We start from the raw sequence: 27,042 nt of genomic DNA, 5'->3' as shown, positions 1-27,042 counted from the left end.
CTTTAAAGAGAATAAAATCAAAGAAAACTAAACAGAAAAAAAACAATGAGAACAGAACAATGAAAGTGATACAGGACTTCAAAACAAAATAATAGGAAATCAACAAAGGCCACTGTAATGTCTCATATTCCTCAAAATAGCTGTCCATGTCATCAGACATAATAAAATCAAGCAAAACTGAACAAAATAAAACTATTCAAAACTAAAGAATGAAAGTATATTTTAATGAGAATAAAACCAAACAAAATAAAGCTGAATGAAGCCAATCAAAACAATGAAAGTTATATAAGACTTTAAAACAGGACAACAGAAATCAACAGTGGCTACCATAACGCCTCTTATTATCTTCAAAATTGCTGCCCATACCATGAGACAGAACAAAATCAAACAAAATAAAATGAAACCAATCAAAATAGAACATTGACTATAACAAAACAATAAAATGGAACAAAACAGTTTGAACAATATTGGACTTCAAAAACAAGAAGGAAATCCTCATTTGCTACCCTGCATACTGGTATCCTCTCAATAGATGCCCAGACCACCAGTCTCAGGCCTGCCAAGTCAGCCAAATGGCCAAAGCATTAAGTTGTTTTGGTACGTCAGATGACATCAACTCAGCCTGTCCCCTGAACCAGCCTGTTATGTATAGGGGAGTGGGGTTTCTTGTCTCCCAGCCTGCATGCTGGCTGGCCATGGGAAGGTTGAATTGGCTTCTTGTTCTTATCGTTACTCTTCTAGGCCCAGCCTGACTTCCACCGACTCACGGAAAGGGCAAATTTGGTGTGTTCTCCTCCTGGGACCCGCATGGCTTGCACTGGGTCCCGGGAAGGGAGAATTGGGTTCCTATAGTAATTTCTTGAATCTCTCCTCAGCTTCTGAATGTTTACCTCTAAGGGTGGAATTTGAGTTTCTTTCTCTTAACTACAGCTGTTAATAGGTGTAGCAGTTTTTCCTCCTCATGGTGGCTGCTCTCTCCTGGTAGTCCACCTTATAAAACTGCCTCTGTGGAGGTTCAAGGAAGGTCCTGACCTGCAGGGAGAGGAGAGGGAACCTCACCACTTCCTGGCTTTGGAGGGTGGTGAGAAGGCATCTGAGAGGCAGAGGAAGAGTAACTGACCTGGGAGAAGGTGTTTCATGGTCTCTTTCCCAGGTCTGGCTCAGGATGAAATCTCTACATAGCATGTGTAGACAGAAGGCCGAATGCAAAGACAATGGTTTTTGCCACCTTTTTGTCCTTGTAGTTCCAATATGGGGCAGGGAATCAAATAAAGGTGGTAAGGTAGTTGGATAGAGGGTGGCTTGGATGAAGTCCATCACAGGTGGGGAGTACCCAAAATTCTTTATGGCCCCCAAGGGAGAATCTTTATCAGTTCTGGCTGAGGACGCCCAGATGGTAACACGGTAAGGTTCAGAAGGGTTGTTATCTGCATGAACAGCATCATAACTAATGAGAAGCTTATTGTGACAATGTTAGCACTCATGTCATTTTGGCAAATAAGAAGCTGAAGATGCTTTGGGAAGGGGTTGCATCTTCTGAGATCCCTACATGACAAACACAAAGCCCAAGAGACTTGGAAATGTGGTACCTTGATGTTCCTTCCTCCCGAGACCATGACAATATGTCACCAAGGAAGCCCTAGCATTTACCAGAAGATGCCCTGGGAGAAACATCTAAGAACTGCTGTGTCTGTCCCAGAATGGGCCGAGTGACAGTGGGAAGGTGTCTGGCTCTCAGCAATAGAAGCTTAATCCAAAATGTCAATGCCCTCATTAACTCCAGATTTTAAAGGGACAAGTTTAGTGCAGCATCTGGCTGAAAAATACAGCTGTGTTCAGAATTTACCTCTGATCTTCCCAGAAGCTCAAAAAATATCACTGTGAAAGAAGTTAGAATTCATTTTAAGGAGTTATATTACGGCTATATCTCTAGCATTTCTCTTTGTCATAGCCTAATATTCTATTAAATTGGTGTTTATTAGGGTTGTAGAAGGATAAACTGTGCAATGCACAGCAAATAAAGAAATTTTACAATAAGTACATTATCTGGAAAAATACTTTCAAGCTATGTAATAAATCTTAATTACACAGAAAAAAATTGAGTACATACTCCTATTGCCTTACTAAAAACTAATAATTTCTTTAGTCTCATTCTATTGAGTGGCTTAAATACTTGATTCTTCATCTTTAATTTTAGAAAATGCATTCCAATTTTTAACTTTCATTTAAGTGGATAGAATATGTTCTTTCTATTTGCCTTGTCCATGGTATATAACAACAAAGTCAAATTATTATTTTATTATTAAACTCTGGTTAATTCAGAGCAGTGATTTCTTTTATGATCAATTATGGACTATATGAAATATTAGTATAAAGATAATTTTTATTTTAACACAATAGCAATCTTTTGCTTTTTGAGACAGGGTCTCACTATGTAGTTCAGGTTGGACTTGAGCTCACCTTGGAGCCCAGGCTGGTATCGGACTTGAAATGATCCTCCTGTGATTAAACACATGTCCACTATGCCCCGTTATAACACAATAGCATTAATGCCTAAATTTTTATTTATTGATTGACTGACTGTATTGGGAATTGAACCCAGGGTCATCACACCGAGTTACTTCCTTTGTGCCTTTGTTTGTTGCTTGGTTTACTGTATTTTGAGTCTTGCTAGTTGTCTATGTTGCACTGGCTGGGCTCTACATTTTCATCCTCCTACCTCTGCCTCTGCCACACAGACAACTAGCAAAATTCTGTCGCAAGATACAGCAAAAATCAACCAAGCAAGGAACCAACCAAAGCACTAGGGATGTAGCTCAGTGTGATGTCCTTGGGCTCAATCTCCAGCTTTCAAATAGCAACAGTAAGCACTAGGCTATGTTTTGATTCTTGTTTAAAAATTCAGCACAAATTAAGAGAAAATAAAATTACTAAAATATGGCATTCTAGATTTCCAAAATGTTTTCACTTCTAAGATGACATCTAGTCTAAGATGATTTACTAATGTTAAATCAAAGGTTCATGCTTGTAAGATAATTATATAGCCATGCTCAAAGTCACCCCTACCAAGCATGATGGAAATGTTCAAAATATTCAACCTAATACATAAAGTGGATTACAAGCAAGGATGGGCTGAGATCCTGGTTCAGGCTGAGTCTCCTTTAACAAAAAGACGGGACCAGATGTGTTTCTGATGTTAGATTTTTAAAAAATTTACGTTTGTGTACATTTGCATATCCAGAATGAGTAAACTTGGTGATGGGACCCTAAGCTTGCTTATGTTTTTATATAAACTCATATACAGAGCCTGGAGATAATTTTATGCAGTATTTTAAAATAACTTTGTTCACAAAATCATTTTGTGGTGTGGAGTTTTCCCTTTGGGGCATTATATCAGTGCTCCACAGTTCGGGTTATGCATCATTTCGGATTTCTAAGGAGAGGCCCCTGCCTCATTGATCCTGGCCCTTGACCTGCTGTTGTATGTAACGTCTGATGAAATTATCTTGGGAGGGCATAACCCACCTTTAATACAGCAGTCTGGCTGGCTGGGCATAGCCTGTGACTATGAACAGTTGCAGTTCTTTTCTTGGCAAAATCTGTCATTTTGGCTTAATTTCTCTTCCAAATTTCCTCTCAAGGTCAGCAGTTTGCTTAAAGAGATAAATATACTTTTATTGTTACGGTTCTGTGCTATCAAATCTCCCACTGGATAACTGTATTAGGAAAGAGAATGGAACTTTCAAGCACAGTCATCACAGAAAGATGGACATCAATTGATATGTTTATAGGACCCAGTCCATTTCATTATCTTTACCAGGTATTTAGAAATCAGTACACATAAGGAATCCAAATTAAAATGGAAACCAGAAAAGGTTGTTTTAAGTGATAACATCCACTCCCGGGGAAGGCCTAGTATCAACAGCAAGTACATTGCCTACAGGTATAAACTGATGGAACCCTGCCAGGGGAAATTTGGTATGACTTATAACTTCTTCCATTTCTTTGAATCACAATGCCAAACATACCGACAAATATATGTATTATAAAACCTGTAACACTGAAATCCTGGAAGCAAGCGTTACTGGTTCTCCACTGCCGCTGGGTCACATCACTGCAGACATGGTGGTTTATAATGATAAATACTTGTCATCTTGCAGCACGGACAGTGGGAGACTGGCCTGGCTCCCACAGCTAAGGCCCAGCGCAGGGCGCAGGGATTCCTTATAGAGGTCACGGGGATGATTTCCTTACCTTTGCTGTCCATATGGCTGGACCTGTGGCTGCGGTTCTCTGTCCATGAACTTTGCCCCTTTTGTACTCTGAAATATTTTTCTTCCTTTCAGGGTTTCTGTGATTAGAATCAGGCCCACCTGGACAATCCAGAATTCACACCCATCTCAAAGCTCTTACTTCATCAGTTTTGAAAAAGCTGTTAAAGAGGTGACAGTTTCCCAGCAGAGTCACAAGTTCCAATTATTACATTGTTCTAACAGAAAACCTACAGATATGAGAAAAGCTATAAATGATTGGGATACTTGGCATTTTGTGCGATAAAATTAAAGCTATGTGGTATGCAGCATGAGATAATAACCTCCAAGTAGTAACTAAGTTGATATACACTGTTCTGAGAGCTTTATACATGTTAACATTTACAACCCCATAAAACACATGCTTATTATTTCTCTCCTTTTATAGACAAGAAAAAAAGCACATTTCTCTAAGATTGGATAGTTAGTAGAGTGTGGGTTATGAAACAAAACTGTGTACAGAGTCCATGAGTTTAATCATTAATGACCTGGATATATGTTCCTGATCTATCATTAAGTTAAAAAGATTAAAAATATACAAGATATGTTGTTTGTGTATAAACTAATTTTTGCAAAAAATGATTGAAATTATTTCTGTATAGAGGGACTGAGTGATTATGTTTTTCTTTTTATTTCCTCTCAACATTTAAAAAATACTTTCATTTTCTTCATGGCTATTATATCCAAAGGAAGAAAACCACTGGCTTTGTGATTGTAAGGATAACTTGTCACTGCTTTTAAAGGACTGCAGACAGGTAAAGCTCACAGGCAAACTGTTCAGGGGAGTCACGCAACCAGGCCTGGGCTTCGGCTCCCGCTGCCTGAGAGCTGGACAGACTGTTGCTTGCTTGCATCAGCTGCAGTCCCCGAGTTGCCTAGAAAGACAGATAAGATAATAGGTGCGGTACCACCTTGAACAGTACTTCAAAGCAGGATGCCAAGGGAGCCAGATGGAGGTGGAGAATATGTGACATGTTTTCCCCATGGAAAGAAGGTAATTAACAACAGTTATGTCATCGGGACAGGCACTGAGAGCCCTCCGTAGCTTAGGGCTCCACGGTCTATGGCCTTCTTTCGGAATAAAATGCAACATTCAGGTTTGAGCCACCTCTCCCTTCCATGCTCTTCTCCTAGTTATGATTAACGTTTCTTCCACTAGGGCACTCAGTCCAGGGACACAGGGAAACAGAACAATGGCACAGGTCCCTTACTGCATCTCTAACTAGGGTACCCTTCCTGAAATCAGGCTTCTCTTACACTGTATTGAAAGGCTGTCACATGTGGTCTTCCCTGGTAACATTTCTGACAATATTCTTGGAGAAAATTCTAAGAGAAGGATAAGTATAGTAACATCCCAGGAAGGGAGTATGGCACAGTGGTTTGGAAGCAAATCTTAGTGTATCACAGAAGTGCTTTCAAATTTGTTAATTCTGTCACAAAGAACACATATGCTTCTGGTCAAAATACTTAAATTTCTCTCTAATTTATTATGTCCACGAGGAACTGTGCTATCTTATGGGTTTCCTGTGATGAATAAACAAGATAAAAAATTTGCACGTTAAGATACAAGGTGCACACAGTGAAGACTGAACACCAATAACACGTTTCACTCTCCTGAGAATAACACGCAGGTGACTGATCAGGAATGAAGGCCTTCTGAGATGGCTTTGGGGTGGGATTTTCAGGAGGCAGGCCCTGATGCAATGACTTTAGCACAGCAGTTTATTATGGAGGTGGTCCCCGGGAAATGGGACAGGGAATAAAGCAGGGAAGGGAAGGAATCCAAAACAGATTCCATAAATGAGCAGGTTACCACCATGGACAACTAGCGCTCATCACCATGGGGACACTAGTGACATAGAATACGCCATGTCCCAGTGTGTGCCATCTGGAGGCTGAAGAAGGTAAGAGTCTATATTCACTATTTGCCACCCACTACTGGGTTTATCTCGGGACTACAACATCACTTGCTAGTCAAACACCTCCTGGGCCAAGAAAATAAGAGTCCCAGGCGCTTACAAGAAGAAAGATGGTATATACTTAAAGGACTCAGCCTGTAAGCATCCGATGGGGGAATGACACGCTCAGCTATAAATCGCTTTACATTTTCCTTTCACCTGCACAAATATTACCAAGGCAGATGCCTGAGGAAGGCAACCACTTTGGGATTATGGATGGATCCACACAAGTGAATCATGGCTACGGTCAATTTCAAAAATGTAATAGAATGCGCCTGACAATATGGCAACATCTATTTCAATATTCCGTGTTAGCATACAGTACAGCTTCATTTCTTGTTTGGTGATGCAAAATACCTGCGATCTAGAAGGTGCTGGATGCTTAACTCGTGTGTAAAGACAGAATAATAACAACGAAAAACAGCTGCCACTAGATGCCTCTGGCTTCATTTCGCCCAAGGTTGTGTAGTACCTATTACCTGTCAAACCTCGAGTGGGTAACACATGGTCCATATTGTTTCTCAGAATTTCATTAAACAATGAAAGCAACTTTTAGAAGAAAAGCTCACTTACAAACAGGGGTTGATTTGACAAAAGAAACTCTCAGAACAGTAATAAAACACCCCTATTGATAAATTTAGCAGGTCAAATCCTGTTTTGGTTTTCTGGGGCTGACAAACCATTCCTGCAGATTTAGCCACAGACTCCAGTATATAGTCTCCAATCTTTTTTTTTTTTTTAGCTATTCTAATACATCATAATATTTATTTTTAAAAAAGCAATCATTAGGGATTTTTACTGTGGGCCCCAGCCTGAACTATCCTACACAAAGCCATTTTTTTAGGAAGGCCAAATCCTTGCAAAGCCCTTTGCTTGATGCAAACCTAATCAACCTTAACCTCTTAAGGGAGGAACAGGGGAGATACTTGCTATTTAGTTTCCTAAAAGCTTCTCTCTTTTCTCGCGGCGCTCGATTCCTAGGTCCCTATTCCTGGTTGTGGTCGACATCACATCTCTTCCTAGCCACGTGGGGCGTGCTCCCAGCAGCTGCTTCAGGCGAGACAAGAAACTTGGTTCCCTCTTTGGCTGCGGCACCTCAGGCTCAGGGCGATCCGGAGCCGGCAGCGCCGGGCTCCGCTCTCCGCCCGCAGGTGGCAGCAGCGGGCTCCGCAGCGCGAGCCTCCTTAGGGCTGGCGGCGGCTGCAGCTCGGCAGCTCTGGCGGGTGCCTGCCCAGGAATGTAGCCCCGCCAGGATGGTCCTAGTGCGGAGCTGGCCAGTGCCACAAGGGTTTTGGGACCCTTCATGTCTGCAGTGTAAAGTTTGAAGCAAGCACAAGCGCCACTCACTGCGCTTCGCTCCCTTTAGTCCCCACGCTGCCACTTTCAGCGTTCCGGTCCCAGTCCCTACGCAGGGTGGGCTCTGCGGCGTCCGCGGGACGCCGGGCCAGGTGCAGCCCGCTCCTCGCCAGCCCGGGCGCTCCGTATGGGCAGCCGCCCTCCGCCCGCCTCCCCGAGCGAGCGAGCGGGTCGGCGCGCCCTCGCTTCCCGCCGGGCCGGGCCGGGCCGGGCCGGGCTGGGCCGGGCATGGACTGGTGCGGGGCGCTGCGCACGCCTCGGCCGCCGCCCCCAGGGTCGCGATCGCGGGTGACCCGCGCCGGGCGCAGCGCGCGGGAAGCGGTGGCGGCAGCGGCGGCGGGGGCGGGGCCCGCGGGCGGCGCCGCGGGGCTGCGGGCGCGGGAGCGGAGCTCGAGCCGGAGCCGCGCCGACCGCGCTCAGCCGCTCACCCCGCGCGCGGGCGGCTCCGGGCGGCTCCGGGCGGCTGCGGGCGGCGGCGGCCGCGCCAGGGGGCGCAGCGCGGGGCCGGGCCCGAGGGCGCTGCCTGCCGCCGCCCGTCCCCGCGGCCGCCCGGCTCACTCCGGCGGCGGAGGTCTGCGCGGCGGGCCCGCCGCCCGCGGTCCTAATGCCGGCCCCTCCCCGGGACGCGCCGGCCCGCAGCCCGCAGCCCGCCATCCTCGCCAGCCAGGTTGGCCGCGCCGGCCCCGCGCGCTGATTGGATAGAGAGGGGGCTCGACGGTGGCCGACACGGGACAGCCTGGCTGTGGCAGGGGTCTTGGAAACCATGGGTTATTGCAGCGGCAGGTGCACGCTTATCTTTATCTGTGGCATGCAACTGGTAAGTGACACTTGGGTCCTCTGCCGCTTCCGTGTGCCTCGGAGACCGAGGCCGGGGGGAGTGCCGGGGAGGGTCTGCCGGGGATGAGGTTGGGAGAAAAATTAAGAGGGAAGACGGCCGGGAGAGTGACTGCCTTTGGAATGCTTCGGGGACCTGCGGTGTGGGGTGCAGCAGAGGTGAGCCTGTCGTCCCCTGCCCACCCATTCTGGTCTCTAAAGGCAGTTTGGCAGGTGCGGGTTAAACTTGTTGTCCTTAATTTCTTGAAGCAAAAAAGCAAAATGTGCCTCTTGTTCCTTATGCTTTGCATTCCTATTCCTGGAGCGGCGTGATGGTCACATGCATTTTACTATACAGGTGGGAAACCGAAATTCAGGATTTCTGACTTTTCTTCTGTATACTTTGCGCCGTGTCTTTGTTTCTTCCTTGACTTGTGTTGTTTTTCTAGGACTATATTGTCTTAATTATAAAGGTCCAAAAAAGCACTATGTAGGACAATGGTATGCTAACAGTGGTCTGATCTGGAAGCCACCTTGAGTTTTAAAAGTATGTATATGGAAAAGACATTGCATGAACTCATAAACATCATTGCCACAGACTGAAGCTGTAACCTTTAAATCACAATTATTATAAGCAATGTCAGGGAAAGAGATTCTGTGTTACATTGTATGTGACCTCGCTCCTGAAGCAGATTCTGTTGTCTGATCCCAGGATGGAGAATTGTAAGTACTTTTTGAAGAATATTGCACATTTGCAAAGAGGCAAGGATCCAATAATGGAAAACGTAATGTCTCTGAATTGCAGTTCCCTGAGGGCGAGGGAAGGAAGGGCTGAGGAGAGTGTAGAGGTGAAAATTACACCACCATGAAGTGGTTAATTTGGTAGGAGGTACTTGTTCACTTGTCATCAAGTAGCTTTTCTTAGAAAGTGTAAATTAACCTGAATAGCCTTCCATATAGTTTACCAGATTGTTTCCTCCAGGCAGAGAGGACCACAAGGCAGAAGGGGACGTTTGTTTGACAGTGCTATCAGTAAAAAGTGTTTGAAAGGAGAGAGATGTGCTATTGAATCGAAGGAAAGAATTCTTTAAGTTTCCTTCATTGTTTACCAGTTGTCTTGAAGCTCAGAGTCTTTGTTGTTGTCTGGTTGAATCTGGTCCTTAGATGAAGTGGTGCTTTTGCTGTATTTTTACTCAGGGTGTTTTCTTCTCAGGAAAGTTATTAGGTGTTATCTATTTTGGTCTATGAATGATGCATTCTTTCACTTAGTTGTAAGCAAAAGAAGATGGACCTATCAATATAAAATTCAAAGCGCTAGGTTTTCTCAATGCTGTATGAACTAGTTTATTTTTATGTGCTACAGATTCATATAAGTTTTTCAATAAAGTACTCTTGGTTTTTTGCTCTTGTTGGTAAAGCTAACCAAAATGAAAATGTGCTGTATTAAACCAACCATGTAGACAAGGAGTCCATATTATATAAATGTTTTAAAAGAATTCTTGTTTTTATATATGATTCAGAAGTGATTACATTTGCTGATTCACAGTGTGAAGCACAGAGCAGAGTGAGTGGGTGGGTAGAGCATTTTTATGCTGTTTTCAATTTAAAAATTTTAGACTGATTTAACTTTTAATTAGTAATGTAGTGGAGTCTCATTAGTGGGGGAGAGAATTGTATGTATCTGAACAAACAGCACTTTGTGTGATGCATACAAAGTTCTACAACTTAGCAATTTCAGAAAAACGTGCATATACCAATGGGGAAGCAAAATACAGAAAGTTGCATGATAATACTTACACTTTCTTTGTGTGTGTGGACGTTTATGTGGGTGTATATGCACATGCATACAAGAAACCATGTCAGAGGATTCCTAACTCACTCATGAAGCATATCTGAATCATAGCTATGTATAACAAGATAGAGAAAGCTGTAGGCCAGATGTGCTCGCCTAAGCAGAAGTGTGTGTGCGAAGCCAGAGGAGTACTTCATACTTCATAGGTATCATGCGATTTCCCCCATTCACACGATGTGTGCCGCCAGGCTAATATAAACAACAGCCGTGGTAATGGGGGTGCAGAACAAAACACAGAGGACAAAGAGAACCCATTATTCCCTAAGATGACAGGACCAGATCTTCTTAAAGGACCTCCGCAACTCTTGGTCATTTTTGCTTCTTGGAAATATGCTATTTAGTTTGAAATAAAATAATCCTCTTACACATTATAGTTGCAAAGCCCAGCACAAAAACAAGTAGAACTCTGTGCTTTGCTTTTACTCTTTCTAGATTTTTAATAACTTTTCTCACTTTTGAGCTATATGAGTACAGATTGCTCTCACAAACAAACCCGGTTTGTGAACTTGTAACTAGTATACCATTGACTAACACAGCAATTCACTTTTAAAGTGTTTAGTGTGTGATCTTATACATTTGGATAACTTTTTTGATGACTTTACACAAAGTTAGATTTATTAAAATTAACTGAAGCCAAAGATAGTCTTCATATAAAAACTTTTAAAATGCCTTCCTTAAATAATTTTATTAATACTTTGGAAAGACTAATCTCCATTAGCACAGTATTTGTATTTTAGTTAAGTATAAAAGGGCATTTACATGTATGCCAATCTTCAGCCAATCTTTGGAGAGGACAAGATAACTTTTACCTTTTGTGGAGCTAGGCACTTGATTCAGCAGGTTCCTTTTCAGAGAGCAATCGTATTTTAATAGTTTAACACATGATGGAAAGTTGCAAATATTATAGAGAAATTTACTGGTATTTACTGGTATAGAACTATCTATATCTTTGGTTTTAGTTATATTTTTAAAATGTACTTTTATTTTAATCTTTGACAGACTTCAACTGTAGATAAAATGTATTCTTTTAAGAAATCAAAAAATCATTTTATGAGAGAGAAAATAAAACTAGAGTTCCATACCAAAGAAATTCAACATAAAACTTGCATTTTTTGAAAAAGTACCTGTATATATCATAAATTAAAATCTTGGAGCTTGGGGGGGACCTCAGCTTCAGATTTTAGGGTGACTCTTGTGGAAAGGGGTGTGATCTGTGGAAATAGATTTACTCTCTGTGCAGAATCCAGAGTTTAAGCTCATAATCTCAACAAATTTTCTTTTTATCATTACTGTCTTTAATCTCAGAAACTGAAGATCTTAGATAGTTACAGAAATCACCACATTTGCAGGGACAGATTTGGCAGCATAGATTAAGAACAGTTCAGCTTTCCTTTTTCAATGTTTTGTGGAATCACAAGTACATTATATAAATGTTGAAAACCCCTGATATTTCTTAGTACAAAAGCGCTCCATAATAATACAAAAGAACATAACTTATTTTAGATTGGAAAGACAGCTTTGTTTTCAAATGGGGCAGCTCAGAATTGCCCACATTTTTGTACACCCATCTTCTATGTGGCTCAAAGCATATGTCTCATCAGCTATTGAAAGGAAGTCTGGATTTACATTCAACAGATTAACACTTGAAACTGTCATTCTTGCCATGTGCTCTATGAAGTATTGCTAACTTGGAGCAGGTGCACCTGGTGATTAGGTTAGTACACGTGTGTGTGCAGCTGTGTGAGCCGTCTCATTTGAAACTTAATTAAGAATGATCACCTGCTTTCTGCTGCACAGTGACTCAACTTTTCAGAGACAAATGTACTCAGCAAAGGTCATAGGTTTGGAGACAGACAAAAGTTTTATTGTCATTATGGTGAAATGCAGATATCGTGGATTGATGCAGTGTTCGTGATTATGCATGGTGGTCTACGGGCATTTTGAAATTTAAACCACTGAAATGAAGTCACTCAAAGAGCACATGGGTAGAGTCTTGTGATTTTCCTAAGACCCTGTTGAGAAGTTGGACAGATCTTCAAAAGTTTAGACTACAAGCGCTCCTGCCGGAAACCCTGTTGGCTCAACAAATTTTAAATTTCACATTCAAACGTCATCAATAAAATCTTGAAGTTGTTAACTGACCTAACTCAAGGAGAAGGCTGAAAATCTCCAAGCAACACTTTATAAACTTGTGAAGAATAAATACATGCTCAGCAGCTGCCAAGCTGTCAAGTAACCTTCTTTCTTATCATGTTTTATACTTTTGAAGGAAAACATTTTTCAACAAATTCTTGTTTGTAACTTATCCTTTCATTGTAATTTACTTTGCTTTGTCTGATGTTTGCCAACAAAGACACAGAACATTTTTCCAGGGCCCAAGTCCATTTCTTGGCTCACAAACAGAGTCGAAACTTGTTACACTGTCACCTAGCTAAAATGTCAACAAGTCGGCTTTCATACAGGTGTTTCCTCTCTTCTGGAGATAAAGTCCCTGGTGGGCAGCGACTGCACTGTCAGCCCCTCAGGAAGGGGACCCCCTGTGACCATTGGCCCAGAAACACAACTGGGCGTTGCCGGATCCTTCTCCTCTGACACTGTTACACTTTGAGGCGAGTTTTGAGTTTTCCACTTCCTCAGTCAAGAATCTCAGAATGAAAGTCAGGGATACTTTTAAGACAGGAAGCACTTACATACACCTGCCTGAAAAGTACAGTCTGAGAGACAGAAGCACACTTTTGGATTTTCGGTTTCTTCTGATACCAAGAGTCAAACTCAGGACCTTGCGATTGCCAGGCAGGCGCGGTGCCACTGAGCTTTAGCCCCAGTCCAGAAGTACATTTTTATACTCCTGCATTTAAGCCAAAAATAAACATAACATCATAGCGTACTGTGCATGAAATCTTTTCATAGTTTAAATTGTAAAGACTATAATATTAGTCATGCTATTTGGTAGAATATCAGGCAGCACAGTGTCATGTGTCTATAATGAAACTAAGGTTGCTAAGAATGTGTTTTAGCCTATGTCCAAGGCACATGGACGGTGGGCGTCACACATAGGGCAAATTTTCCTCTGCTGCTTTTTCACCTGTGTGGTGATCTCTCCCAGCCTGGTGTGCCTTGTCCATGGAGACCTGAGCGCTGTTTCTTCTCTGTGTGGAGAGGACGGTCACAGGCTGCTCAGCGGCGGGGACGTCACTGGTGTTTTGTTGCGGTGTGAACGCGGTAGGGTGTGCTGTGTGGTGTAGTCACCATCCTCTGAGTTTGTCCTTGACCACGCAGCATCCCAAAGTGCATGACTGTGCCCCAGCCACGTGACACAGGCACACAGGATTCTCTCCCACCCACTCCACCCTAATCACAGAAAGAGGTGGCGTGTTTATACCTACTTTCTCAGGGGTGGAAATAGAATTATATGACTTATTTGATCCTGCCATCTCCAAGAAATTGATTATGATGGAACACAATAAAATACCATTTCTTTCATCAGATTGGGAAAAAATGTAATTCACCATTTTCCTCTCCTTTAATATTGCATGTATCTTCGTATGTGAAAGCTCTTGGTGTTTACCAAAATTACCTGCTTTGTCTTCCTAAAAAAACCAAGTTTTCCTTCTTGTTGCTTGAGCTCTAAAACAGATACTGGGTCTCACAGTGGTTTTCAAGTGTTTAATATTGTGTAAGCTCTAGACTTTTTGTTTTTTCAGCTTGCAGTAGGAATATGGCCCTTCCAGTGCTAATAATTTTTACCTATGCAGCTCCTTATGAATTGCCTGGTTTTATCTTTGATTTGTCCATGTTTGCAGTACATAATAATTACACCCACTGTAGGGAATTGGTGCATGTATAAGACACATTTCAGTTCTTTTTTTCCCCTTCCCTTCACCTTCTTTTATTCTCTCAACCACAGATTCATTTATGTATAAGACTTCGTAAAGTTAATTATCGTATCTACAGGTTGAAAAAAGATTCTTGGAGAAGTTACAGATCAGCTTGCTAATGTGCTATTTGAGATGAGTTTTTCAAAAATTTTGTGTCTTTAATAATTTGGCATGCTGTTCTAATCTAGGTTTGTAATATATTTAAACAGTAATGAAAAGTTATTATTTATTGGACACCTGTTGAGTCTAAATGCTAAATAACATTTCTTCCGTTTCTGCTGAATCGTATCCAGGGACCCAGTGAGACGTGTATTAGACATTAACATTCTCATTTTACTGAGGAGGAAGCAGAGGCCTTCCAAGATCACACAGCCTCAAATCACCCCTTAGGAAGTGGGAGAGCATGGACTGAATCCAGGTCTTTCCGTCTCTGAGCCTCCTGTGTCTATTGCCTGGCTTCTATGTAGCAGAAAACTGGATCAGTGTCTTGTATTCACTTAACTAATAAAAGAAGTGTCCACCTCCGAATTGCTCAGTGCCACCAGGGGCACTCAGAGTGGAGCTGACACGGGGCTGCCCTGGCTGGGGAAGCACAGCGAGCGCCAAGGTTCTGTTTGTGGCCTTCCTGGCACTGTTTACATGAGTGCTGCCTCGCAGGGGTGCTGAGAAGCACATTAAGAAGGCTTCCCCTGAGCCGAAGTGTGCCCTCACCTCTCACTGGAATCGTACACTCACGAGCACTGTGTGACACACCTAGAGCTGCACCCTCTGCAAAGCTCTGCTCCGTCTGTGACACTTCAGCGTTCAGGGGTGGGGAGAAGGGAAGAAGGTTACAGCTGCTGTACGTTTGTGGCCAACTCCTGACATCACTCATTGCTTGGAATGTTTTGTATGCTTAAAACAGACTCTGCAGGAAGAAGATGCAAATTCACTTTTCTTAAATTCCTCTGTTTATTTAAACCCACCTCTAGTGGATGTCTGTGATGCAGAATGTTAATACCTGTCATTGCTTAGGTTCTCTAAATCCTGCCTTCATTCCAATCACAGTTATTGAGACTATTCGCTGAAGTCATCGTGCTTGGTAAGGTCTTCTACTAAACAGATTCTTTGAAATAGGTATTGATAAACTACGGTTCATTTCTTGAACATGAAGTTGCTTTGAAATCCCTCTCAGGGCTTTTAAAACACAGATCTTTTCACCTCAACCCAGATTTTAAGACATTATAGGTTTAGGATAGGGCCAGAGAATACATTTCTGAGGAATTCCCAGGTGGTGGTGATACTCTTGGGCTTTTACCAGACTCAGAGAGCTTCCGGCCTGCAGTGCAGGCTAGGTCTGCCCATAGTGGGGTTACAAGAGTGCATGAATGTGACTTTGAAATTTTCCAACTCAGTTAAATAATGAGCTCATTTCTTCCTTTTGTCTGTTGCCAGTATGTGAGAATAGTTTTCCTCAGGACCTGGTGTGGCTCTTTCTGATCTTTTACTTAGCCTTCTTTGCAGGCTTAACATGCTTCTGCCAGCTGAGCCAGCAGTGGTAAACATGGATCTAATCACTTTGATCAGTCTTTTTACTAATAAAATTAATAAAAAGCCACCTGTGGGACAGTTTTGTATGTGGCACTGGTGGTCCAAGCTGTCTGGCAGTGAACACACAGGCACTGCGGCTCCATTGCAAATGTATGTGATAGAAATGGAAAGGTCTTTCCACTGAGTTTGTGTCTTTGTAATGAATAAAGATTTAGCAGAATCTGGGAGTGACATTCTGCCTGGTAACACTGGAATGGGATCGAATTCTTCAAACATCTTTCTTTACTGGCTCAGACTCCAGTCTAAATTTGTGGAAGACCTTCTGTCCATAGTAAGCACAGCCTTGGAAGAGGGGAGAAGGGATATGTCAAGGCACGGCCAGACTGAGTTGGGTGCTGGAGTTTTCTCTGCCCAGCTTGCCTAGTTCTGTATTGTCCAAGCCTGTAAGGTGTTTGGTGCTGTTTTCTCACTGTGGAGCGGGGCACGTAATTCCTGTCCTCTGTCCCCTAGGTCACATAGGGCATATCCTAGGGAGGACATGGGCTTGAAGTTACAATCATTGTAGTTATTATTGGTTTGAGTTTTCAGAAGTCTTCATCTGGGCAGCCCAGGAGGAGTGGCAGTGTGTTTCTGTGCTGTGTCAGCTGTGGACCTGGTTGCACCAATTGGTTTCTTCAAAGAAACTCTTTTTCTTCATCAACTCATAATTTTTGCAGACTGTGTAAAGGAGGAAAATAAATTTAGGTGCAGGTAGCTTAAAACAAATGAAATGAAATGCTTCTGTGTCTGATACGTATATTTCATTTATTAAGGATTAACATTTCACAAACATTTCCACCTACTCCATCAGCCTGGAGTCTGTAAAAATGTTTTCTGGATAGTAGTCCTTCAGAGTCCTGCTGACCAGCACTTTGGTTTCTCATTGTCCCCATGGGTCAGTGCATGTTATTATATCAACAACTTCAAGAAATCATACACTAAATAAACTCTTGGTTAATTTCTCTTCACTGAGCTAATATTTACAAAGTGCTTGCAGTGGTCCAAGAAACTTCTTTTTCTGATTGCCCTCATTAATCTTCCACGAAACTAGAGTTTTCAGAAACAACTTGCATGAAATACTGTTCTAGACCAGTCATGTTTTCTGGTAGTTCGTATTAAACAATTTACCTAAGCATGGAAGAGGGACGAATTCACTATAGAAGCAACTTATGAGAAACATTTCTAACTGATAGTAATACCTAAAGGTGTTTAGAATATCAAATATTACATTATTCAGTATGTGAATAGGAGTATCTTATTTTCAGATACCTGGCTGTCTTTTTTTTTTTTTTTTTTTGCTATGTTTGAGTTTCTTGAGAGTATGTTTTAACCACTAACTAGAAAATTTAACTTTGTTTTTAGTCCAGTTAATTGCTGATGTGTGAAAGGTACTGTCATTGTGTAGCACTGGAGGGAGGACATTGTGACCTTCGGGGACCCAGAGGGCACATCTGCAGAGATCTCTTCCTTTGCTAGGGGTGGGTGAGGAGCTAGGTCCACACCCTGGACCAGGACAGAGCTGGCTGCTTCAGCACCACACCCTGTGGAGTCGCCTGTGCAGGGCCAGTAGGGAAGAGCCCCGGATCGGGTCATCTTCTAAGTGATGCAGGCACTCCCAAACAGTTACATATTTAAACCTCCAAACAGTGCTTCATTCTTGGAAAACAAATGGGTCTTAGTTTGGAGTGGAGGGCTCAAATCATTATAGCCTTCTCTTGTTCCCAGAAGTCTTTGTTGGCCTGTGTGTGGTACCAGTTATACAATGGAATAAGGAGACATTCGAATCTTTTCACTGACAGCTGGGTCAAAGGATGGAGCCATCAGTGTTGTATCTGAACTCTTCCTTGGTGGGGAACTCATGTGATAATCTCCAGGGCCTTCTTTCTAGCCCGGGGAGGCAAAGTTTTCCCCAGAGTATGAGTTTTAACAAGCACAGTTGCTGATGCCCGATGAGAGAGACACCAGTGGGAGGGTGTTTGCAGGCCCTGAGGAGAGCCGCTGTGCTGGCCACACATTGCCTCCAGGGACTCTGATCCCACGCTGAAGCTTTCTTCACCTATAGCACTGAAGCCATGGGAAGTGGCTTAATTTCAGGGGTCTTAATTCACCCCTGGAGGCAGAGTGATTCTGACTTCACTTTCATTCGCCTAGAAGGCAGGACGCTGTTGCCTACACAGGGTGGTGTAGCTGGGGCTCCCCATTGGCTCCCCTGGAACTTCCTGAAGGGCAGAGTCTCTGGGTGTGTTTCATTCTAGTCACTGGGGACATGAGAGAGACATATAGTTGAGGACTTGTGATGCTGTTTGACATTTGCTTACTCGCAAATGGTGCAGAAAGGGGACTTTATCTTTTTTTTCTTTTGTGATAAAACTTGAGCACAACTTTGATGATAGGGAACCCCAATCTTATAATTTTCTAAAACATTAGAACCATGTGTAGTATTGTGTAATTCTTACCCTTATGAACAGGGATGAAGAGAGTTTCCCGTTTAAAAGCACCGTTCCATTTTTTTTTTTTTTTTTTTTTTGGTCTTTTTCCTTTTTAACAGTACTGGGGATCGAACTCATGACTGCCTGCTTTCAAGGCAGGAGCTTATGCCGCTGAGATAAAGCCCCAGCCCCAGCACCGTTCCATTTTATTAACACAAAAGGTGGTAGTTCCATTAGAACTGTTTCCATTTATCAAATTTTGCTTCTTTCGTGGTCTTGTCCTAATGCCTCTGTCTTCCTGGCTTGAAGCAGTGTGGGGTAGAGGGGCTCCCGCATTTTCTCCAGAATGTATTTCTGCTTTCATTGAAAACTTTCCTGAGAAGCTTTGCAGGCTCTCAGAAATATGGAACAGTGCTTCCTCCCTTTACCATTTTATACACAGAATTGACTTCCTTTCATTCATGCAAGTTTTCCTCAAATCAGGTAAATGATATAGTTTAGTATCCATTTAGTAAGTGTAAATACTGTAACAACAGTGTTTGGTGACGCTAATTATATGCCTCTTTTATTTTAATCCTTAATGGAGACCTGTTGAATTTCACTTTCCTTTCATATGAGGAAGGTGCTTATTATCACTGTTACTGTGCTTGCTTTAACTCAAAATTTGTTAAATAGCTTTTAATATTTTAGTTTTTTTCTTAAATGGAAAGAAATGAACTCCACTGATGTTTTCAAGGTTCTGTAGTAACTCGGTGCATGCTTTCCAGACAGATGAGTTTCCTTGCATATTTGTGGCAGGGAGACTTGTGTTTAATGAACCCTGTCATCACATGAAAAACAATGTAACATTTCATGGGCACAGTGCCAGATATGCATAGCGCTCTGCCCTGCATATTTAGAGGTGAAGAAAACCCCGAGAAACTTTCACCTGGAGCTGTTTCCTAACCTGTTTCAGTTAGGATTATTTTAAAGAGAATGAGTTCATGAATGAATAGTTGGAGGAAGTTAAGTAATTACTACCTTAGCTTTATCATGTAGGATTTACGAAGTGGCCACACCTGAATGGCATAATGAACATGTTGGAAATTAGGGTACGATGTCACTGAAAGAGATGTCAAGCCACGTTTCTGTCATAAATCTAATATCTAGTTGTTGTAATAATTAAAGATTAAGTTGCAACCTGATCCTTATTATTTATTCACTAAGCCATACTACTCACTTAATATGATAGTAGTTGAAAACACTTCTGTCCTTTTCTCTGTGTGTTTTAAAGCCATGTTTAAATTCACCTTCAGTCAGATCACTGTTGATGAGACCTGCATATCCATGGCTGCATAATCTTGGTCCTGCTTGGTTTCTTCCTTTCCTGGGCCAGTTTTTATAAAATGTTCACATAAATTCAGTGTAATGTTACTGGTGTTATTTAGTTGACTCGATGCAGAGTTATTTAGATATTCCAAAGGCTGTACAATGTCAATATATAAAATAATTCTCTCTTTAAATTTTATATCTTTACAGTGATAATTTTTTAACTTTTTGCATATCATGAATCTTTTGATAACCTTTAAATGCTATTAACTTTTCAATAAAAAAAATCAGATAACTTGAGGGGATTCACACACTTCTAATCACAGTCCATCAACCTTAGAGAGCACTTCCTGTCTGTTTTGGAGGACTTCTTGTTGGCTGCAGAGCATCCTATGTGATGTAGCACACTTCCCATGTGATGCTGGCACTTACTGTGTGATGCAGAGACCTTTGATTGTCTGCAAAATTTGATAGAATGCCTAGTTGTTGAGATGTATGTGAGTGGGTGAGATCCAGCTCTTACAAGAACCATCGCGGTGCATTTGACCTTACTAAAGATAACTGGAAGTCAGAGACTGAAGAAGAACACGGTAAAAAGAGAAGAAAGTGGCATGTCCTGGTCAGAACTTGTGTGGGGTTTGGTGTAAGCAGTTGAGGAGTTGGAAAGGAAGAATGACTCAGGAGAGTGGGAAGGCGACTGGGTTATGGCAAATAATTTGAGGGGAGAGGACTCTTTGTTTAACCTGTGCGCAGATACAGCACTTATAGGAGGGAAAGGTCAGCTTCGGGGGAAGCATCTTTGTCTGCTTCAGCATCATTGCCATTTTGGAATGACAAACTTTATTGTGAGGGCCTGTTATGGGAATTCAAGGCTGTTTTAGTATCCCTAGCTTATACACACAGAATCCAAGGTGTGCCCAGTTGTGACAACCAACAGTGCCTCCAGACATTGCAAAATTGCAAAATGAGTCTTTTTGAAATCCGCTGACTAAAGCAAGGAGCTGGAAAGAGCACCTAGAAATGGCAAAAAGCTTTCTTCCTAGTAGACTTCAAGTTGTCCAGAGGCTAGTGAGAGGGATGATGTGAGGGAAATTAGCTGTAAGTCTGGGCACTGTGCATCTGTGAGCCTCACACCCTGGACCCATGGCCCCAGGCTGGAATTTCATGGAGGCTTATACAAGATCAGCACCAGCCTCCTTCCCTTTCCGCTTAACCTATAGAAACAGAATCTTTGGGGAAGCATTGTAGCCAGGTAGACATTTAAAATCTCTCTCCATTTCAATGTATTTCCAAGCCAGCAGTAAATTAGAAGAATAAGCAAGTGGATTAACAGCTGCGAAGGTTCATGGGGTGAACAGGATGGAGGGAGAAGGAGATTGGGAGGAGGTTGAGATGCACATTAGGAAAGTGGGGTGCTGAGTCAGCATTTGTGGGAGTATCGACTGGAAAGCCATGTTAAATCTAGATTTATTTGAAAGCTACTTTTTATGGTCAATTATGTGTTCAGCCAAGCCTTTAGCATTCTTGGCTGTTGTGCTCGGCTTAGTTTGAGCCAGGTGGATTTTTATCTAAGACCTAGTCAATGTCACCTTTCTTTCAGTACCAGTAAAGACTGCTGATGGCTATTTGACACTTTTAATTTATCTTCTCCCAAATGTGCCATTCTGCTGGAAAGTGCATACAGTATATATTTCGGCATGGAAGGTCTTGACTAACAAATATTTTTGATAAGGTTTGCATATTAATTATGAGATAAATGTATAATAAGAATGTAATTGTCAGTGACACAGTAATCATTATTATCCTATCTTCTGTGTAATTTCTCTTGATCAACTTGATTTGTTTGAGTAACAGTCTTTGTGGACTCTGGTTGGTAGGCCTGCAGGAGGGGCTGGTAAATGACAGTACTTCTTGAAGGCTTTTTTAGCTTGATAGTTTTATAATTAAATCTTGCACTTGAAAATTCCAAGAACTTGGTGAGAAGATGCTTTTCCAGCTTCATACTGCAATAGAAAATAGTTCACAATTACCTCTCTGCATTCCTGTATAAGACAAATAGGACAAATTAGGAACTGTAGAGGCAAAATCATCTCAGAACAAGGTGGAGGTGAAGCATTTTGTCTTTGCAGTTATATGCAGTTCTGGAAAGATCTTCTCAGGTGCTCTGAATATCCAGGTGAATGGAAAGGTGACATGGTGGGTATGGGACAGGAGAAATTAAAATAAAAATAATGCTCTCAATTGGAGATAAGTTAGGTGATCAGAAATAACTTACACATATTTGAGGAGACGGAATTTGTTTTACTTAGAATACACTTCATTTTTTAATCCATGGTTCGCCTGGGTGTGGCGTGTTTTCTGCAGAGCTGGTGAGCGGTGGTCTGTAGTGCTCACAGTGCCAGCAGTGGTCTTCCTTCTGCATCCCGTGCAGGGAACATCAATGCATAGAGAGCTGGAGACAGTGAAAAAGCCTGCTGCACCACAGACTTTTAGAGAAGTCAGATCGCAAGAGTTCCCCGCTGGGCCTGGGCCAGGACATGCATTTCTGCATGTTCCTTTCTGTCTAGCCTAATTAAAGAATTGTTGAGAACTAACAAAGTTGGCTGACTTGCAAAAGTCAGTGCTTGCTAAAATTTGTAAGTTATAAGTGCTTAACAATATGACCTTCTTTCTGTGCTGGGGTCATCTTATTAATTAAAGCTTTCCAGTCATCTAATTAGAAAATACAATCTGAACTCAGTGTGGAGGATTCCCAGTCTTACTTGCTAATTTAAAGGAAGAGGAAAGAAGAAAAATGCACTCAATTAAAGCAAAGCAAAGGAAAGCTAGGTTGTGGCCAGGCCTTCAGAGATGCTCATACCAGCTGGGTAATTATTTAGGATGCGCTTCCAGTAAAGAGACTTTAAAGGGACACCAGTGAGCTAGCTTTTAAAGTAGAAATCTGTGCCAGTCCCCAAATTACCTCTTGAACTAGAATGGAAAGCCAGGAAGCATGACCAGCAGTGATGATTTAAAGTAAATAGTTTGCTCATTGCTTTGGATATTATGTCTTATTTTTTTCCGCTCACATAGTGCTTTGTCAAAATAGCAGGAAGAGAAGGAACAGTGTGATTTTTAGATGATGGCTTGACACTTAAAAATGATCTCTTCTCAGAAAAAAAGGTAGATAAAACATTCTCTGTGCTTTTTCACAGTATGGTTCTGGAACTGAGATATCATTTTTAAATCCTGAAGTTTAGTTGCCTGAAGTTTAGTTATCATGTGCATCTTCATAATCATATTGTGCCTAGAACAGTGCTGCATCTAGAATAAGAAATTTCTCAAAATGCCGTTTGCCCTCTGCCCCGTGGGCTAAGGAGGAGGTACTCAGCGAGGAGCCACACAGGTCTTGTGACCCGTTAGTGGAGACCTGTGGATTCAGTCATTGGTCCTCATCTTCCATTTGTCTCTGAAAGTCATTAAAGTGCACTCTGGTTTATGTTTTAAAGAAGAAAAGTGGGAAAGAGAGGCCAGAAGAAATTTTTAATTTTGGCAATTTTAAGTAAGATGCCTGTGTCAGAAGTGGTCTTGACCAGTTCTGTAGACGCATTTGTGGGTGCAGTTTGTAGATGCAGTGACAGAAGTTGGAGTCGTGCATGGTGGTAGAAGTGTGTGGTTCCCTGTGCCTTACGTTCTGGTAGCTGCAAGTTTCCTGGCTGAAAACATCACACCAGGACCAGATTCCACCCATCTGGAGTCTCAATGTGATGGCTGTTCTATAGGTCATGAGTCCAGATCACAGATGGACCATACGGTATTTATTCATGCATCTTGAAACTGAATTAACCTTCTTAGAATTTGATCCTCACTTTGAAATTAACTGGGACATTGTTACACTTTCCTATTGGTAATACCTTCAACAATTTTTACATTGTTTAAAGCCTATACAGAAAAATAATAGCCTCACTTAGTACTTGAAAGTTTAACTATTGCTTATGCCCTTTCTTCTGCAAGAGATTTAAAAATAATACTTGTCAAATTATAATTGCAATTTTAGGCTTTGCTCGAGGAGTAATTACAATGAATATATCACGAGTAGCAGAAACATTCTAGCTGTTTCCTGGTGCTTTGGCCTCAGAAGCAGAGCAGCTCATGGTATTGCTCAGGATTTATTTGGGCCCTTGATGCTGAGCGTTAGTGAATACTATTACAGTCCAGCCAATCCTTTGTCCCTGGATTATTACACAGATTGACAGTTTAGGGAGAGAAAAGAACTCTAACCTGAAAGTGGGTTGGGGTGAAAGTGAGGTATTTTTATAGCCAATAGATTGCTACACATATGTATCATCGACTTTTGTCATTGAACATAGCTCTTTAAGGTCACTTGACTCCTTGGGGTTGGCCCTCACCATTGTAGATCAGGTGTCTCTTTTTCAGTTGGAGGATGAGAGCAACTGGTGTCAAGACAGGTGCTGATCTGAATGTTAGTGTAAGATGCTGCTCAAACCAGTAGCACACCAGGAGTCATTGTCACTTGATTTGGTCATGCTGGCCCTAAAATTTATTTTTTGATCTGGCGTTTGACTGTGTATTATACTTAAAGAGCTGGATATCACAAAGCAGCTGCAGAGTACAGACCCTGACACAGGTCCTTGCCTTCCAAATCCCATGTCCCTGTTAGCAGTCTTTGTCAATTGAAGAACTGTGGTGTGTAATGAAAGGTAGGTATTTTCCCTTAGGCCTCAAGCAAAGGCCTGTTCAGACCCACCATGGTTATGGGTACTGGGGGAAGGCAAGCTGTGGGTGGATGGCTGGACGAAGGGGTGGGGCTATGTCCTGAATGTGGTTATGAGCAATGTGACTTTAGAAGCTGATACATTCTTACAGTTTTTTGTTAAATCTAGTAAAAATAAATGGATGTGCTATTGGATGGAAATGAAGTCAGGTATCATGCATAGAGTTCATTGAATTTGAAGATTTTTTTCAGCCATTTTTATATTGATCTTTTTAGATTGAGAGTAAATGATTGAAATTAATCACAAGATAAATCAACCCTTTCAAAACCTTGTGTGGAATTTTTAACAAATACTGCTTGAAAAGCATTAATATGTACCTTTTACTGTCTTTAACTCAATAATTTAACTTTTCCAGGCAAGTGACTTACGCAGACACCATGCTTTTGTAGAGTGGAAGGGCTGTAGCAAAAAAATACACACAAAATCTGAAAACTCAGTTACGTTTTTCTTTGTTTTGCCTTGTTCTTGCTTCTTAACCTGGGGCATTTTGGAGGGCTTACTTCACTCTTTGCTATGGTTCTTTAAATTTTGCCATTAGAATTCTGTAGTCTGAAGGCGATAGTCCAATTGATAAGTAAATATTTATTTAATAAATACAACAGATTTATACCCAGCTTGGTGTCATGGAATGGCAAGAAAAAAAGATACCTTTTTACCTGGTCAGCAGCGTTAGATGCTGATGTGGTATGTCTATTTTTGGGTGTTGAAAAAAAGTTAGGTGCTTTAACATAAGAATTTCAAAGGAACACATGGGGTTGGTTGATCTGAAATATTTATCCCCCTGTTTAAAGTATATTGAGGTATAGGGGAAATTATGAATGGATAGACAGAGTTAGGTGAAATTACCAGTTTTCTAGTATAATGTGGTCTTTGAGAGCATTTTTGCTGGAATCAGTGTCTCAAATCCTAATTGACAATGTATGTCTTGCCTAAATTATTTAATATTTCTATTCCTGAGTTTCTTATTCTGAAAAATGAACTGGATAATGACATTTGTTTTATGGAGATGTTGGGAGAAATAAAAGCTAATACATCTAATTTTTTGGTACTGTTAGTCATACCTATTTAGCATGCAAGAAGTACTCTCTGTATCATATGAAAGGGTTAGAAAACTGCAGAAGATTTAATTTTATAATAAATGATGTACAGACGGGATAATGTCTTTATTTTATTTTGGTACCAGGGTTCGAACTTATGATCTCTTGCTTATCAAGCAAGCACTTATGCCACTGAGCTAAATCTCCGGCTTGACTTTATAATGATACGTTCAAAGCAACATTTATGGAAAAATAGGTAGAAATGGAAGGCAAACTCAAATGAAGGAGGGCTGCAGTCAGGAAGCTGTGATAGGAGATGTCTGGCTTTGTGATCAGGTCAGCCTGGGGTGCCAGCTGCAGCAAGAATGATGATTAACCACAGCACAAACCTATGGTATTTTCTTTACAGAGCAGTTTTGATATAGTAGTATCTGTAATGATAGAATAACTCCAATTCAGGCATGAAGCAATGGGTCCCGTGGAACTAGCTCCCAATAGCTCAGAGTGTGAGAGTGAAAACAGAAGGTTTAAAAGAAGCCATTGTTGAAGTGAGATAACAGGGTGTTTTGGTACAGTAGTGGAGAGAAGGTAGCTCTGAGCTCTCTGGGAAAGAGGCACAGCAGCTTTATTGTTAAACGACAATCAGGGAAGCTGGTTAAATGAGGGTTACAGTTCTGGAAACTGGTTTTGAATTCCTTTGCACTGCAAGGGACAGTATGAGCCACCATGGAAATGTCCTGCAGGTAGTTACAGGATTTATTTAGAGGTCAAGTTGAACAACTCAGACTTGGATCTCATTGAACTTCTGAGAAACACAATTGCATTTTTAGAAGCACCACTCATGGGACATGAAGAAAAGAAGAAATTATTGGAAAGAAGATAAGTGCTTACAGTATCCGGAGGAGAACCAGGTTTCGTGTCGTCAAGAGATTACTTGAGAGGAGGACCCAGGAGCAGCCAGATGGTGAAACACAGATGGGAACTCCAGGGGAGGAGGCCTGGAGAGCATTTGGGTCTGAAGCTCGAAGATTCTGGCAAAGCAGTTTTATTAGAATGGGAGAAACCAGTGTGAAGGGTTTAGGGAGAAATGATTTGTTAGGAGAAGAGAAACCACATGCTTCAGATGTCAGCAGTGTCTGAGCTGAGAAGTGGGATCCTTGGAGTTTGGCTTTAGATTTGCTGTTAACTGCATGACCTTTGGCAGTTTGTCTGTAACTAATAGAATTTGTCTGCACATAACTGAAAGCGCTTATTTTTCATTTATAAACCGCTTCTGACCTTTCTGAACATTTAAATGCGTGTTGAAATTCCACACAGTGAGGATCCTGTGAAGAAATGAAGGCGGCCCCTGAGCGTCCAGGCCAGCAGAGCTCATAAAGTTCGCACACTAAGGAATAAGCTGGGCACCTTACAGATCAGCAGGAACCTCAAGGCTTCACAAAAATGAAGTTCCAGGGAAGGTTTTGTTCCTTAGGTTGAAACTGACGTGCAGGAGCGTGTATTCATTGTAAGGCAGTCAGAATATCTGAAAGAACAGGTGAAGAAAGTCTGCGTGGCAGCTATACTGATGGCAAGTGGAATTACCTTACCCACTGGAGCCTAAAAACCAGACAAACAAAAAGCTTGCCTAGCAAATATAAGAATTTACAACAGTAGTAGTTTGGGGTCACTTTGGCTTTGGTGGGGTCATTGCTATCAGCACTTATGCCTGTGACTTGCGTTGGAGGGCGTGATGATAGGAACTTAAAGTAGTTTCT

The 27,042-nt window shown here is 41.8% G+C and overlaps 1 protein-coding gene across 8 annotated transcripts in view; it reads left to right on the top strand.

The window, feature by feature from the left end:
• Positions 1 to 8,199: 8,199 nt before the first annotated feature.
• Positions 8,200 to 27,042, top strand: part of Nkain2 (sodium/potassium transporting ATPase interacting 2) — a 945,741-nt gene continuing 926,898 nt past the window's right edge. The window contains exon 1 of one of the 8 annotated variants that reach the window (XR_010042736.1): positions 8,200 to 8,441. Coding sequence is in view for 2 of the 8 variants with exons in the window: in XM_063235056.1 (XP_063091126.1) it covers positions 8,525 to 8,617 (93 nt within the window). In the remaining 6 variants the exon portion in view is untranslated. Of the gene's footprint in view, positions 8,442 to 8,482; positions 8,618 to 8,762; positions 8,796 to 27,042 lie in introns of those variants that run through there. The other 7 variants (XR_010042735.1, XR_001199302.3, XR_010042734.1 and 4 more) reach the window with 7 other exon arrangements.

Source organism: Cavia porcellus, unplaced genomic scaffold (assembly GCF_034190915.1).
Source record: "Cavia porcellus strain 051 isolate PalLab524CR breed Dunkin Hartley unplaced genomic scaffold, mCavPor4.1 scaffold_24, whole genome shotgun sequence".
Taxonomy (NCBI): Eukaryota; Metazoa; Chordata; class Mammalia; order Rodentia; family Caviidae; genus Cavia; species Cavia porcellus.
The sequence above is the reverse complement of the archived record's forward strand: the minus strand, read 5'-3'. Positions and strand labels throughout refer to the sequence as shown.